This window comes from Haemorhous mexicanus, chromosome 9 (assembly GCF_027477595.1).
Source record: "Haemorhous mexicanus isolate bHaeMex1 chromosome 9, bHaeMex1.pri, whole genome shotgun sequence".
Classification (NCBI taxonomy): Eukaryota; Metazoa; Chordata; class Aves; order Passeriformes; family Fringillidae; genus Haemorhous; species Haemorhous mexicanus.
Window position 1 is genome coordinate 2,700,589 of NC_082349.1, and position 13,644 is coordinate 2,714,232.

The 13,644-nt window shown below is 49.2% G+C and overlaps 1 protein-coding gene and 1 long non-coding RNA gene across 7 annotated transcripts in view; one reads left to right on the top strand and one right to left on the bottom strand.

Annotated features, from left to right (window-relative positions):
- Positions 1-1,575: 1,575 nt before the first annotated feature.
- Positions 1,576-7,956, bottom strand: LOC132330872 (uncharacterized). Its single transcript, XR_009487457.1, has 4 exons — positions 7,838-7,956; positions 7,627-7,736; positions 2,616-2,716; positions 1,576-1,888 (listed from the first exon to the last, which is right to left on the bottom strand). It is a non-coding gene; the product is annotated as an uncharacterized LOC132330872 (long non-coding RNA).
- DOCK7 (dedicator of cytokinesis 7) overlaps positions 6,780-13,644 on the top strand; it is a 96,399-nt gene continuing 89,534 nt past the window's right edge. For all 6 annotated transcript variants that reach the window (XM_059853628.1, XM_059853629.1, XM_059853630.1 and 3 more), the window contains exon 1: positions 6,780-6,874. In XM_059853628.1, the coding sequence (XP_059709611.1) occupies positions 6,837-6,874 (38 nt within the window). In that variant the 5' untranslated portion in view covers positions 6,780-6,836. The remainder of the gene's footprint in view (positions 6,875-13,644) is intronic.

The window sequence follows — 13,644 nt, forward strand, 5'->3', positions numbered from 1 at the left end:
CAGCGCTTCTCTCTTTGCTCGGGTTTTTTTGGGAGGGGCCTGGTTTTGTTTGATTTTTTTTAGTGGTTTTCTTTGTTTGTTTTCTTTTTTTTTTTTTTTTTTTTTTTTTTTGTGCGTGTGGGGGTTTTTTGTGTGGTTTCCTTTATGGTTTAGGTGGTTTTGTTTTTTCGGTGTTTTGGGTTTTTTGTGGCCTTTTTGTTAGTGTTGTTTTTGCTTTTGTTTTCTAATTCCGTGTCTTTTGATTCCTCCACAGCAAAATGCTTCCCATTTCTCCAAACTCTCTGAAGGATTTCAATTTCCAGCCTAAATACCCAGCTGAGTGTGCTCTCCTTTATTTCCTCTCTAAAAGTCCCATCAAAAACCACTGCATCTCCTCTCACTGTCCTGAGGGATTTTTTAGGGGTTTTTTTTTAAGTGTTTTGTAAAGTAGGTTCTTCATTAATCTGTTTGTTTTAAGCTGCTTAAAAATACTCATTGGCTGTATCGGGAGCCGAGCTTAAAAGGAAAAAAAAGTGCAGGATTTGTGGAGGATTGAGTTGAATTTCTCAGCTGTCTGGAACTGGCATTAGTGCTCAACATCCTAAGATCCTAATATTCCTGCTTTCCCTGGTACTCACCAGCCCAATTTTGGGTTCATGAAGCAAAGTCATGTGGGTTTGTTTTTTTCCATTTTGTGATTTTACTGCCTTCTGCTGGTCAAAGATGATCAGGCTGAGCTTAATTTTTTATAATCAGCACATGATCTAAAATTTAGCTGCAGTGCAAATGCCAACAATAGATGCTTTGTGTATTTCATCTTATTTTGTTTTTTTTTTTTTTTCCTGGAGCCTCATGGATATATTTCACATAGGAGGGTTGATCAGTAAAGAGGATTGTAGGTTTTAATGTGCAGACTACATCTTGTTCCAAAAGTCTGCTGTTGGCCTGAAGTGGGGATGCAGCAGATCACCTTTCTAATCCTTCCCTGCCTTTCAGCTCCCTGCTTGCCCTTTGCTCCCGAGATAAAAAAGAAAAACAAGATTTAAAAATAAAAACCCTGCTGCTATTTGCATAAACTCATAAAACTGTGACAGTGCAGAAAGAAAGAGGCCTGCTGCCTGCAGAATTTCATGATCTGTTCTAGGAATTATAGTTGTTTAAAGTTTTATCTTTGCTTTTATTCCCCGAGACAGAGATGGATGTTCTTGTCTGTCTGTGTAGGGGCTGGAAGGGGGAGAGCTGAGGAGCTGACAGGGCTTGGATCTGCCTAAATGTACAAGGAATTATCCAGCTGATCAAAGGAAATGGCTCTTCCCCTTCCTGCACCTTCCTGCTCTCAAATTTAATAACCATGCCCTGAATTGATGGGGCACACCTGGATATACCCTGTAAATCCCCTGGGCAGGCAGGTTATGAGAGGGAAGGTATTTATTTTCTGCTTTTTTTGCCACACAAAACAAAGCTTTGATTGCCAGGCAACCATAAATAATTGTCTGTAAAAGAGAGAGTTTTCTTCACATCCACCGTTCCTGTTTCTGTAGGAAAGGTTTGCAGAGGGAGTGGAGGGAACCAAGTTCAACAAACTTATAACAAATGTCACAGAGTCCACACTTTCAACATTTTAATGGCATAAAACCATCTCTGAGCTCCATTTGAATGCCATAAGGAGATTTTGAAAAGCTGTGTTCCTGGAAAATATCATTTGTCTCTTCTTTATTTTTTTAATGGGTAAACAAGGTGGGTAACACCAGGTGGCAATGGCAAAATTAAAAATGAGAGGAGATACACAACATTTATCCTCCAAACACTGCAGAATGGTAAGAGAACTGGGGAATCCCACTTCTCCCCACTGGGCAGTGGGGAAAGAAGCTTCTGCTCCTGTTCCTGCCACTCTTCCATCATCAGTAATCTGCAATATATTTAGAAAAGCTCATTAAACATTTGGCCAAACGTGCTTTCCCAAACATTGCTGCCTGAAGAGAGCAGACCTTGGGTGAAGTAGCTGGAGAGAAGGGAATTTTCCTCCTTTATTTTTAGCTTCATTTCCTAAGGAAGTAAGCCATCTGTGGTCTGTTTCCCTCTGGAAAGTTTTGAAACTGCTCTGAATTCAAGTTTGCAGAGCCTCAGAGATGTTAAATAACTCCAATTTTTGTGGGAGTAGCTGCTCAGGTAAAAAGAGGCTCTGGAACAGGAAAAGGGGAAACCATGGGAATTCAGACTGTGTGAGTTTGTGCATCCTTTCAAGCAGCACTGAGGGTGAAAGGGGCAGCAGGAGCTGGATTGCTCTGATGTGGTTCCCCCCAGATTAGCCAGCAAACTTCTGCTGGTACCACTCAGTCCCTCCACTTCCAGATTTCCTTTCTCTGTCCCAGGAGCAGGGTAAGGAGGAGGAGGCTTCACCAGGACACTTAGAAGAGTCTGTGCCCAGGCTACCCTTAATGTAAGATCCTAGTTATGCAAGAGGAAATAAAACACATTAGTGCCATTTATAGAGTGCTGAACTGGGGGAGGTTGAAAGCTGTGCTCGGGGTGGAAACATAATCTACAAAAATGATAAACAGGAGCAGGAATTAATGGAAGCTCACTTGGGAAGAGTTTGAGTCCTTCTCTGGGAAGATTTAATTTCTTGAACCCACCTTTTGAAGTGAAGAAATCTTAAAATAAAGTTGCCAGGAGACAGTAAAGCAGAAGTGAAGCTGCCATCAAACACCACCAAGTGAAGAAGGCTCTGGAAAGGCTGGTAAAGGAAATAACAGGGATGTCAGGGATGTAGTGAAGGCTGCAGGAATATGGAGAGTCCTCCCTCCTTAAATCTCCTGGTTTCTCCAGGAAAATCTGGGTGCTGGGCAGCCTGAGAACAGCAGCAGAGTCTCTCCTGCCAGAGCTGTCCAGAGGAGATGGTGTTTGTGCGGTTTGTGGCACACGTGTAACTCTTTATATTTAAACGTTTGCCAGGAGAGGCCGAGGTTTGGCCCTTCCCGGTGCTGCCAGGAGGTGGCTCCCTGCATTTGCAGTCCCTATTTACGCCTTTGTTTATGGAATTACTCTGCCCGCCTTTTCCGTGGAAAATGTTTCCCCTGCCTTTGCCCTGAGGAAGTTTACGTCAGAAGAACAAGGAAGCCCTGGGCTCAGGAAATAATCTGCTAACAGGCAAGGCAAGGATCAGTTCACTTCTGTCCAAATGTTTTTTGGCTGTGATCCAAAGGGATTTTTCTTGTGCAGGACCTAATCTTGTAAGATCAGGCTCAAGGAGTTACATCAGTGTTGGTAAGGTGCACTTACCAAATTTGATTATAGCCCAGTAAAAGTCATTCTCAATTCTAAAAACCATCATTTTAGTCACATGGTTTAAAGAATACAGGTTGTTCATGGACAGGTACCCTGGTGAATTGATTAAATGCTGCTCCTTCTCCCCCTTTCAGTGTGAGTGAGGATCAGAGTCCTGTGTCCAGGCCATGAGCTCTATTTTGGAGGCAGGGCTGCTTCCAAAAGGCTGATGTGTTCTTCTGTTGGAATCCAGCATGGAACAAGCCAGGTTCCTGCTTTGCTCTCTAAAACATGGTGGAGAATTACAGTGTGTTAAGGAAGAGTAACTATTCAATGTCCTCATAATGCTGGTAAAATTCCAGGTTTTACATTGGTTACTATGTAGCCTCGATTCAAACATTAATTTAAATTAACTTGGGCTGTCTGGAGGTATTAATTGCACGTACACAGCCCCTCCACTCTTGCTTTGTCTTCTCCCTCACTCTGAGATACCAGACATCCTTGAGGACAACACATAGGCACAAAAAACTCTGCAAAATAAACAGTGTAACACTCCCAGTACATCATGAATCACATCCAATTTCCCCCTGTTTTAAAAGAAAATGGTTCCATTTGCAGGAAAACTTGCCACAAAACTGTTGTTTCTGAATCAGAGGGATCTGTTAGTTCCTAAAGAAGTATTTTTTGTGAGACTGTAATTCCATGTAACAGGTTTCCCTGGTGGTCACATTCTCCTCTTTGCAAAGCTTGTTTGTTTTTTAAACCTTCAGTTAATTCCCTTCTAGGATGACAAAACAAGAGGCAGAAGGATTGTGACTGTGCCTGTAAGAGGCAACCCTCCCCTTAGTACCCAAAATAACACCCTGGCACCACTACATCAATCCCCCCAGGTTCTTACCATGAATTTTTTATTTGGCATTATTGGATTTATAATGGTCAAAGACTGCAAATTTTTTTCTCTTATTTCTTCACTTTTTCCTTGACTTCTCGTGGTTAATGCTGCATGTACTGCAAAATTTAGGGTCAAACTACAGGAGCTCTTGGGGTTTTTTGCAAGGTCACGTGTACATTTCTACCAATTTTAGTGATCTCTTACTATTTGAACTCACAGACTTTGTAGACTGTTGGTGGTCACTAGCTGAAAAGTAATGAGGAATCTATTTTCCTGAAATTCACTGGGTATTGACTATGAATTGAGGGATTTTGCTTGTTTCTAACCCAACTATATGGAAAAAACCTATTTCTTTGCAAAGTAATGCCCCCCTGATGTGAAGGCAATAATTTAATAATATTTTATATCTATTATATATATGATATATAATATTGATATATAATAGAATATACATTATTGTATAATATATCATATCTCATATCTAAATATTATATAGATAATTTATATATATAATGTATCTGTATTGATAGAAGTCCATTTTATATCCAGATGGGGTGGCTGGACCTCCTCTGGCCCAGCTCTCAGCTACAGAAAAAGTCAAGGAAAAGCAAAGGTGACATCAAAACTCAGCAAGTAGTGCCCAGAACCTCACCAAGGTCCTTTCTCTGTGGTAATGACTGGCAGGAGGGCAAAATGAAACCTAAAATCCCAAAGGTCTCCAGTGGACCTTGGATACTCCGTGCCCTGTGTGTCAGGGCTGCTGGGGCTGGGCTGCTCTTTGCACCCTCTGGCAGCAGGACGAGTTTTCCTCTCAGAACTGCAGATTCCCAGTTTTGGTCTCAGAGTTTGGGTTAGACAGGGCTATTTTGGCCTCCTGCATTCCAGACTGGTGCTATTTTGGGAAGAAAAAAGGGAGGAAGAGGAAGCATTGCTGGTGGTCCCTGATGCTTTGGTCTGTTCTTGTGAGCACACACTCAGATATGGCAATTTGGTCTTAGAATTCCAGACTGCTTTGGGTTGGAAGCCAAATCTCATCCAGTTCCATCCCCTGCCATGGGAAGGGACACCTCCCACTATCCCAGGGTGCTCCAAGACCTGTCCAACCTGGCCTTGGATACTCCCAGAGATGAGGCAGCCACAGTTTCTGTGGATATAAGGAGGTAAATCTCTTGTCCCATGCACAGTGTGAGGCCCTTCTCTGGTGTGCAATTCCACATGCAGGCAGCAGCTCCAGAGCAAGAGTCTTTTGTCTTGGCAGAGGTCTGTGGGATATTTCCTCCCCTCCCCCTTGGAGAAGAACATCCCTTTCTCAGTGCCTACAATGGCTCTTTGCTTCCCAGGATCTCTGTCTGTGTGCACGTGTGTGACACATGACAGCACCTTTGTGTCCTGGGGCACAGCCTCACCCACAGGGGATTCACTTGGTGGCTGCATTAAACCCCCTGGGATCACTCACACACGGAGATTTTTGCAGATTTTGGGGCACTGCCTGTGTAAACACACACAGAGAGCAGAGCAGAGGAATTGCACACAGCTGGAAATCAGCAGCTCCTGCCAGGGGAAGGATTGATGTCCTCCATGTGAGGGAAACGTTCACCCCACCCAGGCAGATGGAGTGGGGGGAATGAACACTCCTGCTTTTGGACACTTCCTGGGGGACTATTAATAGTTCCCTGGTTTGGATTAGTGCACAGCATATGTTGGGTAGCAGGGACTTGGTGTTATCTGCTAGATTGTGTCCTGGGCTCCGTCTTTTTGAAGTAAAAAAATAGTAATTTTTGTTAATGACTCCCCACCTTCTGCCTCCTCTTCCCCTTGGATAACCCCAAACCATGACGTGGTTGGAGACACTGGTAGTTATGGCATGTTTAATGGGAATGGATGGAACAATCTTCCAACCATCTCCTGAATCATCGTTAGGGACAATTTTTAGCCTTTTTGAAAGAAAAGATGGGATGATATGGGGCAGGATTGACTGGGAGCCCAGCTTTGTCTGGCCAAGGGACTTGGCCATGCTCTGCAGACCAAAGACACCCAGCAAGGCCTTAAGCAGCACCGGGGGGGTTTAGGTTGGACATCAGGAGGAATTTCTTCACAGAAAGGGTGATTAGACATTGGCAGGGAGGTTTGGAGTCCCCAGCCCTGGAGGTGTCCAAGGAAGGACTGGAGGTGGCACTCAGTGCTCTGGGCTGGTGATAATGTGTGGATTGGGCACAGCTGGGACTCGATGCTCCGGAAAGGCTTTTCCAACCTCAGTGATCCTGGGATTCTGGTGCTGCCAGGGGTTGGTCCGGCAGCAATTTTGGACTGAGGGCCGGGGAGTGATGCTGAGCAGCCTTTTCCCCAAACCACCGGCGGATCCCCTTCAGTGCCGGGAATAACGCCGGTGGGGGTCAGGACTCCGGGGATGGGGACAGAGGATGGGCATAGGGGCAGGGACAAGGACAGGGGACGGAGATGGGGACGGGGAGAGGGACAGGGATGGGGCAGAGGATGGGGATGGGGACAGGAGCGGGCCGGCCGCGGTCACTCCCCGCCGTATATCTGCGAGGAGCGGCCCCCCGGCGGGAAGGGGAGGAGGCGGCGGGCGCGGCGAGCGCCGGGGGTGGGAGCTGCGCCGCTCAAGTGCGCGGCTCGGCGGAGCATTACGGCGGCCGAGCGCTGCCCGGGCCGGCAGCGCGGAGCCCGCAGCGCGGCCATGGCCGAGCGCCGCGCCTTCGCCCAGAAGATCAGCAGGTACCGGGGCCGGCCGGGCCGGGCGCGGCGGCGGCACCGCGCGGGGGGCGGGCGGGCCCGGCCGCGGGGGCTCCGCCGCTGCCGCGCCCCGGGGGCGGGCGGGCCCGGCGCGGCCCGCGGGCCCCGCGCCCTGCCGGCCTCCGGGGGCCACGGGCAGGGTCCGGCCGCGGGGCTGCGGGACCCCCCCGGCCGCCACAAAGGGCCGGGAGCGGGCGCGGCTGCCGCCGAGCGCGGGGCCGCTCCCCCGGGGGAGCTCCCGCGGGGAGCGGGGGAGGGAGGAAGAGGAGGAAAGGAGCCGTGGAATTCCGCTCCCGCGAACAAAGGCCGGCCGGGCGCTTTGTGCAGCCCCTCTCGCCGCACAATGGGCGGCACGGCGCTCTCCTGGCCGAGCCGGCCCTGCCCCGGCCGCCTCCCGGCGCTGCCCCGGCCCCGCACCTGGGAGGGGAGCGCCGACCTCCCGCGGGCTGGAAAATGGAGAGAGAGCTCCCTTCCAGCGCCTTCCTTTTGTGTGCGAGCGCGGCTGCTTCGCTCCTTGGACGCGGCGAGCGACGCGAGGCTCGCGGTGCTGAGCATCCTTGGGTTCCTCAAAGTTTGGTTATTTTTCGAAGAGGAATATTTATAGAAATTTACCTGCCAACGGCAGGTTCCTGCAGATTTACATGCCGAGTTAGGCATGTGGTTCCAGGTGCGAACAGTTTTTCTGTTTGCGGGTCTGAGCAGGTTGCCTTTGGTGACCATGGTACCTCTCCTACCTGTAACCAGCAGTGGAGTGAAAGCGAGATCCATCAGTTGTGCCGGACCTGTTCAGGAGGATGTGGGTAGTAGCAAAAGGAGTCTTATTTTCATGCCATTGAGCGAGATGCTGTAGGTACAAATAGTTGCAGTTAGAGAAGCTGTGATGGAGAAGGGTCATGGTCAAAGGAAAAGGGTGGGTAGGAGATAGAGGAGTGACATCAGTCCCACCCCACTCGTCATCTGGAAGCAGGTGAAAACATTGCTCTTCTCTTCAGGTTCTCTGCACATTATGATGTGCACTAGCCAGGGGTTAGTGTGACAGATCAAGGAATGGGGAGAGATGGATTTGCTGCCAGACCATTTTTCCTGCTCCTTGGTTGTGGTCATAGGAATGTCACATGAGAAACAAGCCCTGGCAGTCAGTGTCCGAGCTGTACAGCCCTGGCAGGAAGTTCAGTAAGGTGGCCCTGGGGTGATCAGCGTGGTGCTCAGCAGTCCTGCCTGGTTCACCGGGTTGTAGCCCAGCTGTGCCACCTCTGTGCACCTTTTGGGCTAATCTGGGTTGTAGTAAATCGGGGCTGGAGCACAGCTGTGCCACCTCTGTGCACCTTTTGGGCTCATCTGATCCACTCCCTGTGTTTCCCAGTCTGGTCATTAAACAGGTCTGGTTCATCTGTGCCTGTAGAAGGACCCAGGTGCTTTGCAGTGAGGTCAAGGCTGTTGCATCTCCACCTTTCTTTTACACTTGTAAGATTGTAGTGTTTTCTATGGGGCTTCCCATGTTGTATCGTCATATTCTGAGGAATCTCAAGTTCCTGCTGTGTGGCTTGCACATCCAGTGCACGTGAAGGCAAAACCTTGAGGGCAGAACATTTCACCTGGGGATGCCCAGGCTGGGCTGCTGCCCTTCCTTCTCCTGCTGGCACAGAGCTGCTGGGAATGTTTCTGTTCCAGGGCATGAGAGGTTGGAGCAGGCAGTGCACGGAAGTCCCAGAGCTGTGCTGGTGGCTGCTGGAAGCCCTCCCCAGTTCCATTGTTTTCAGAAGAATAGATCCCTCACATTTTCACACTCTGCTCCCCGGTTTGGCTGACTCATGGAGGTAGACGTAGCATTTGTCTTATTCACAGGAAACAGCCATGCTGCTCTTGCTTTGGCTGTGTGCTCCAAATGGATGTCATTCAGATCCACCAAGACTGATTCCTTTAGTCCAGCTGCACGTTTCTGAACTGGTTGTTGCAGTAGAGGTAGAAAGACAAACATGGGATGGGCTGAGCTGTTTCTTGGAAAGCCCAGGGATGTGTCCCACAGCTCAGATTTATCTGCTGTGCTTTCTTCAGTCATGGTAGTGCCCCTCAAGAGCATGACCAGAGTGCTGGTGCCATGCCCTGCCTGCTCATTGCATCCAAATCGTTAAATATTGGGCAGAGGCTATCAGTAATTGCCCAGCAGTTTCAAAATATCTTTTCAGGACTATGGTACAAGGTGTCTTCATGATTAGGTCCTGCTGAGTTTTTGTAGGATGGATTTGAACTAGAATTTGGCCATCACTAATCCTTCTTGACTCCATCAGAAGAAACTCCTGAGTTAAACACATATAATGGGCTAATAAGATCTTGCATGAAGTTGCTAATTTTTATTTGGAACTATACTTTTAGGAACTTTTTTTAAGCTGTAGTGGATCACATCCTTCTGCAGCATCCTGGTGCTTCTGTAGCAGCATGGAGCCTGTTGCTTCCATCTCAGTGTGAGAGCAGGGGAGCTTCAGTGCCTCCTGTGTCTGGTGCACATTCCCAGCTGTGTTAGCCCAGGACATGTTTTGGATATGGGGCTGCTTGGCAAAGAAACAGGGTGTGGAAATCCCCGCACCAAAAGGGTCAGTTCTGAGTTCCTGGATGTCCCAGTAACTGGAGCATGTTGTATCCCAGCACCCCAGTGCTTCCTGGGACTGAGGAAAAGGCGTGCAGGGTTTTTAGAGTTCAAAAAGAGAGAAAGGAGAACTTCCCCTTCAACCTCACCCAGCAAAAACATTACAGGGATAAAGTCATGTAGGCTTTCACGTGAGCCCCTGACTCAGTGCCTTGTCAGTGCTCTTGGAGCATCCTGAGCCTGGGTTAGCTGGGGAATTCAGAGCTGCTCCTTTGGTCAGACCATCACCGTGGAAGTGTCTTTGCCTGGAAAGAGTTCTGGTCTTCCTTTCTGCTCCTGCAGTGGGAGAGGATCCCTGTGACTTGGAACAGCACACCTGCCCTGCCCTCTGTGTTACAGTGCCTGTCAGCCTCACACAAACCCCACATGGGATTTTTACCACTGCTCTGTGTTCTGTTGCTGAGAATTTTCAGATTTCCTGTGCCCAGCTGTCAGTGGAGTCCAGAGAAAACAGTTTTTACCTGGTGGGTCCAGCCCCCTCCCAGGTGCTTCCATGTGAACAGGAACCCCATGGGGTGCTGTTCTCTGGGGCTGGGGATCCTCAGCAGGGGCTGATCCTGCTCTCAGCCATTCAGTGACTTGGAAATTCCCCATCGTCCAGGACAGTACACGGGATTCCTGGAGTAATCACAGCTTGTCTTTATGGATTTGAATGGAGGGGAGAACACTTGTGCTCACTACATTCAGAGCAGCTTATTTCTGCTGCAGCTCCCTTTACACTGATGGGGTGCTGTAAAAGGCGACTTGGGAAGGCTCAATTTGCATTTATGTTCATTTAGAGCCCTTTTACACTCCCTGAATGATGTGTCAGGGGGGCTGACAGCCTCCTTTGCCCAGCCCCAGGGTAAAGAGGGATGGTGTGAAACCTGCACCCACTGAAAGCAGTAGCAGAGCTGTCACTGGCTCCCAGGAGCACCAGATCGGGCCAGAAGCGTGGTCACAGCAGAATATTCATCACAGTTTATTCTTCCCACATCCAGATGCCATTTGCATTGTCAAAACACTGTCACAGATAACTGAAAGGATTTTTAGCAGGAATTTCAGAGCATCCCTTTCCTGTTCTCCCCAAAAGTCCCACGGCTGTCCCCGTGCAGCCTCTCTGGATGTCTCGTGGGGGAGTTGGCAGTGCTTGGGAAGCCCAAGAAAATCCCTGACTGCTTAAAGCAAGGGAGGAGGCAGGGACAAAACTTCACAAAATTGACAGAATCACAGAATGACTGGGCTGGAAGAGACCTTCAAGATCACAGAGTCCAACCCAGCCTCAACACCCCAGCTGAACCCTGGCACCCAGTGCCACATCCAGGCTGGTTAAACACACCCAGGGATGGGGACTCCAGCACCTTCCCGGGCAGCCATTCCAGAACTTTATCACCTTGCTGGAAAACACTTTTTCCTGATATCCAGCCTGAATTTCCCTTGGTGCAGCTCGAGGCTGTGTGCTCTGGTTGTGTCAGTGCTGCTGGAGACAGAGCCCAGCCCAGCTGAGCACAGGCACCTTTCAGGAGCTGCAGAGTGATGAGGGCAGCCCTTAGTCTCCTTTTCTCCAGGCTGAGCACCCCCAGCTCCCTCAGGGGCTCCTCACAGGGTTTGTGCTCCCAGCCTTTCATCTCCAGGGATCTGCCACAGAGCTGTTTCTCTGGCCAAGGCTTCCTCCTTTGCTTGGGTGTTTTTAGCTTGAGGTGTGACTTTGCTGTCCTGCAGGATCCAGTCCTGTGGGGATGTCCTCAGCCAGGTGTCCTGGGAGCTCAGTCCTGCACTGCAGCCCAGGGGTGACATTTCAGCCTCAAGAATCAAAGACGATCAGAAGAGCACCACAGGCAGCGTTGTGTGGTGTTTTCTCTTTTAATCAATGGTGAGGGAAAAGGGAACATGTTGTTGCTCATCTGTGTTAATTTAAGAACCCACACACACCCTGCAGCAGTCGGGATCAGGCTGGGCATTTCCTCAGCTGGAAATCAAACCCATTTCACTCCAAGGGGAAGGAGTTCACTCAGAAGGGAACAGGACTTGGGGTTTAGGAGGAAGGGCTGAACTGGCAGGGTGGCTCCAGGCCAGAGCTCTCCCTGCATCCCTGGAGCAGGTTCCCTCATCCAGCAGAGCTTCCCTGGCTGGTGACTCACACCTGGATGGGGCTGGGGCAGGACAGAGGGCCAGCCCCTCCCTCTGCAGAGGTGACACTCAGCCAGTGCCACCGGGCTTTGGGAGTGACATCCAAGCACAGTGAGGCAGGAGGGTGGATGCCTCCAGCCCGTGCTGGCTGAACAGAGGGTGAAGCAGTAAATGATGTGTAAATGCAGTTTTCTCTCTCTGAGGTAGAACGAGCAGCTCTGCTGGGGCTGAGATGCCTCTCAGTGCCAGGCTGCCCTTTCAGAGCAGTCCCTGCCTGTGACCCCAGGCTGAGGAACAGGCTGGAGCAGCACTTCTGTAATTAGCAGGATGGGGAGAAGCAATCTGCCTTGCCCTTTCCCAGTGGAGAGGGCTGTGGAAAAGGGACATTTCCTCACATCACCCCAGGCTGGCCCTGACCCATCTTTGCTGGAAACAGGAGAGTTCCTGACCTTGCTTGGCATCACCAGGCAGATCTTGGGCAGATTTTTTTGGGAAGGCAAAAAGAAGAACTGATATTTCCAGTTTGCTGGTTAAGCTAAAAAAAAAAAAGTTAAAAAAAAAAAAAAAGGAACAGTTTTTGGGTTTGACCAGGCAGGGCACATGGAGAAATGATTTTTGTGTGTAGTAAAGAACCCTGGGAGTGCAAACATGGCTTCATTTTGTTATTTGCAGCTCAGAGTACTTTGAGAATGACCAGTTTTGTTTTGCTTTAGGAGCCAGTTCCAAGAGGATTTTTTCCCCCTCTTCTTTGTGTGTTTTTTTCTTTTTCTGTGTGAACCACATGCACACACAATAATTAACCAGTGAAGAAGGTCAGAAAGGAAGTGACTGGGGAAGATGTACTTTAAACATAGACATTCATGAGGCTGTGGGCTGTAATTAACTGGAATGTTTGTCTGAGGTTCCCAGGTTACATGTTGAATATTAGATAAGTTATTAAAGAGGCAGTTTTTTATTTGTCCTTTTAATTATCAAAGCTGTAATGGCTCTTCAGCTGTACCAAATTAATTTTTTTATTTTTTTGGAGAATATTTATTTCTCTTTTCTTGATGGGGTTTGGTGTAACAGCAGCATTGCTTTAGGTTAGAAATAGTGCTCAGGGTTATAGTGTAACGTGGACTGCTGGTCATGACCAGTTTGTCATGGACAAACAGCCTTTGGGAGTGCAGGAGGAGGAGAGGGCCAGTGTGTTCATAGAGTGATGGAATGGTTTGGGTTGGAAGGGACCTTAAAGCTCACCCTGTGGTCAGGGACACCTTCCACCAGAGCAGGGGTAATTTGTTTTAGGGAAACTGGGAACCTCTGGCAGGAAACAGTGAGGAAGCAGCCCTGAAAGGAGTCAGCTGAGATACTTTATCAAAGTGGAAATACTCATTTGGTGCTCCAAACGTTCTGCTCCTTCTCTGGAGTGAGTGAAACACATCTGCTAAAGGTGATTCCCAACTGGAACAACTCTAGAAAAGCCATTGGGTGGTCAGGGGAGCCCAAAGGGGACACCTCACCTGGCAGGTAGAAAGGGGTGGGAGAGGGCTCTGGAACCTGATCATGGTGCCACAAACCCAGAGGGGGATAGATCACCCCTAAATACACCTGGAGATCAGGTGACATGAGGAGATGGTTTCTGAGTGTCAGAGCACGGTGCTTTCCCTGGGGAAGTGGTGTCCAGAACCTCTGTGAATGCAGTGACACTGGAAGGAGCCAGCCTGAGCTGTGAGTTGGACTGGAGGCCTGGAATGAGCAGTGACTGCTGCAGGCTCCACTCAGGAATTCTGAGGTTTACACAGTGCCCATCAGCTTCACATGGGAAGAGTTGGAGGGGTGCTGGTGAAAGCTGGAGAGCAGGAGTGCTTCAGACTAGAGAGTAATGCTGGTTCCTTGGTGAACCCCTTTGGAGCTTCAGTTCTGACTGGCTGTGGTTGTGCTGTGGGGGAATTTTCAAATTCCAGTGAGGTAATGAATGGGGCAGCAGCACAGCTGAGCAGTGCCACCCTTTGTGGCA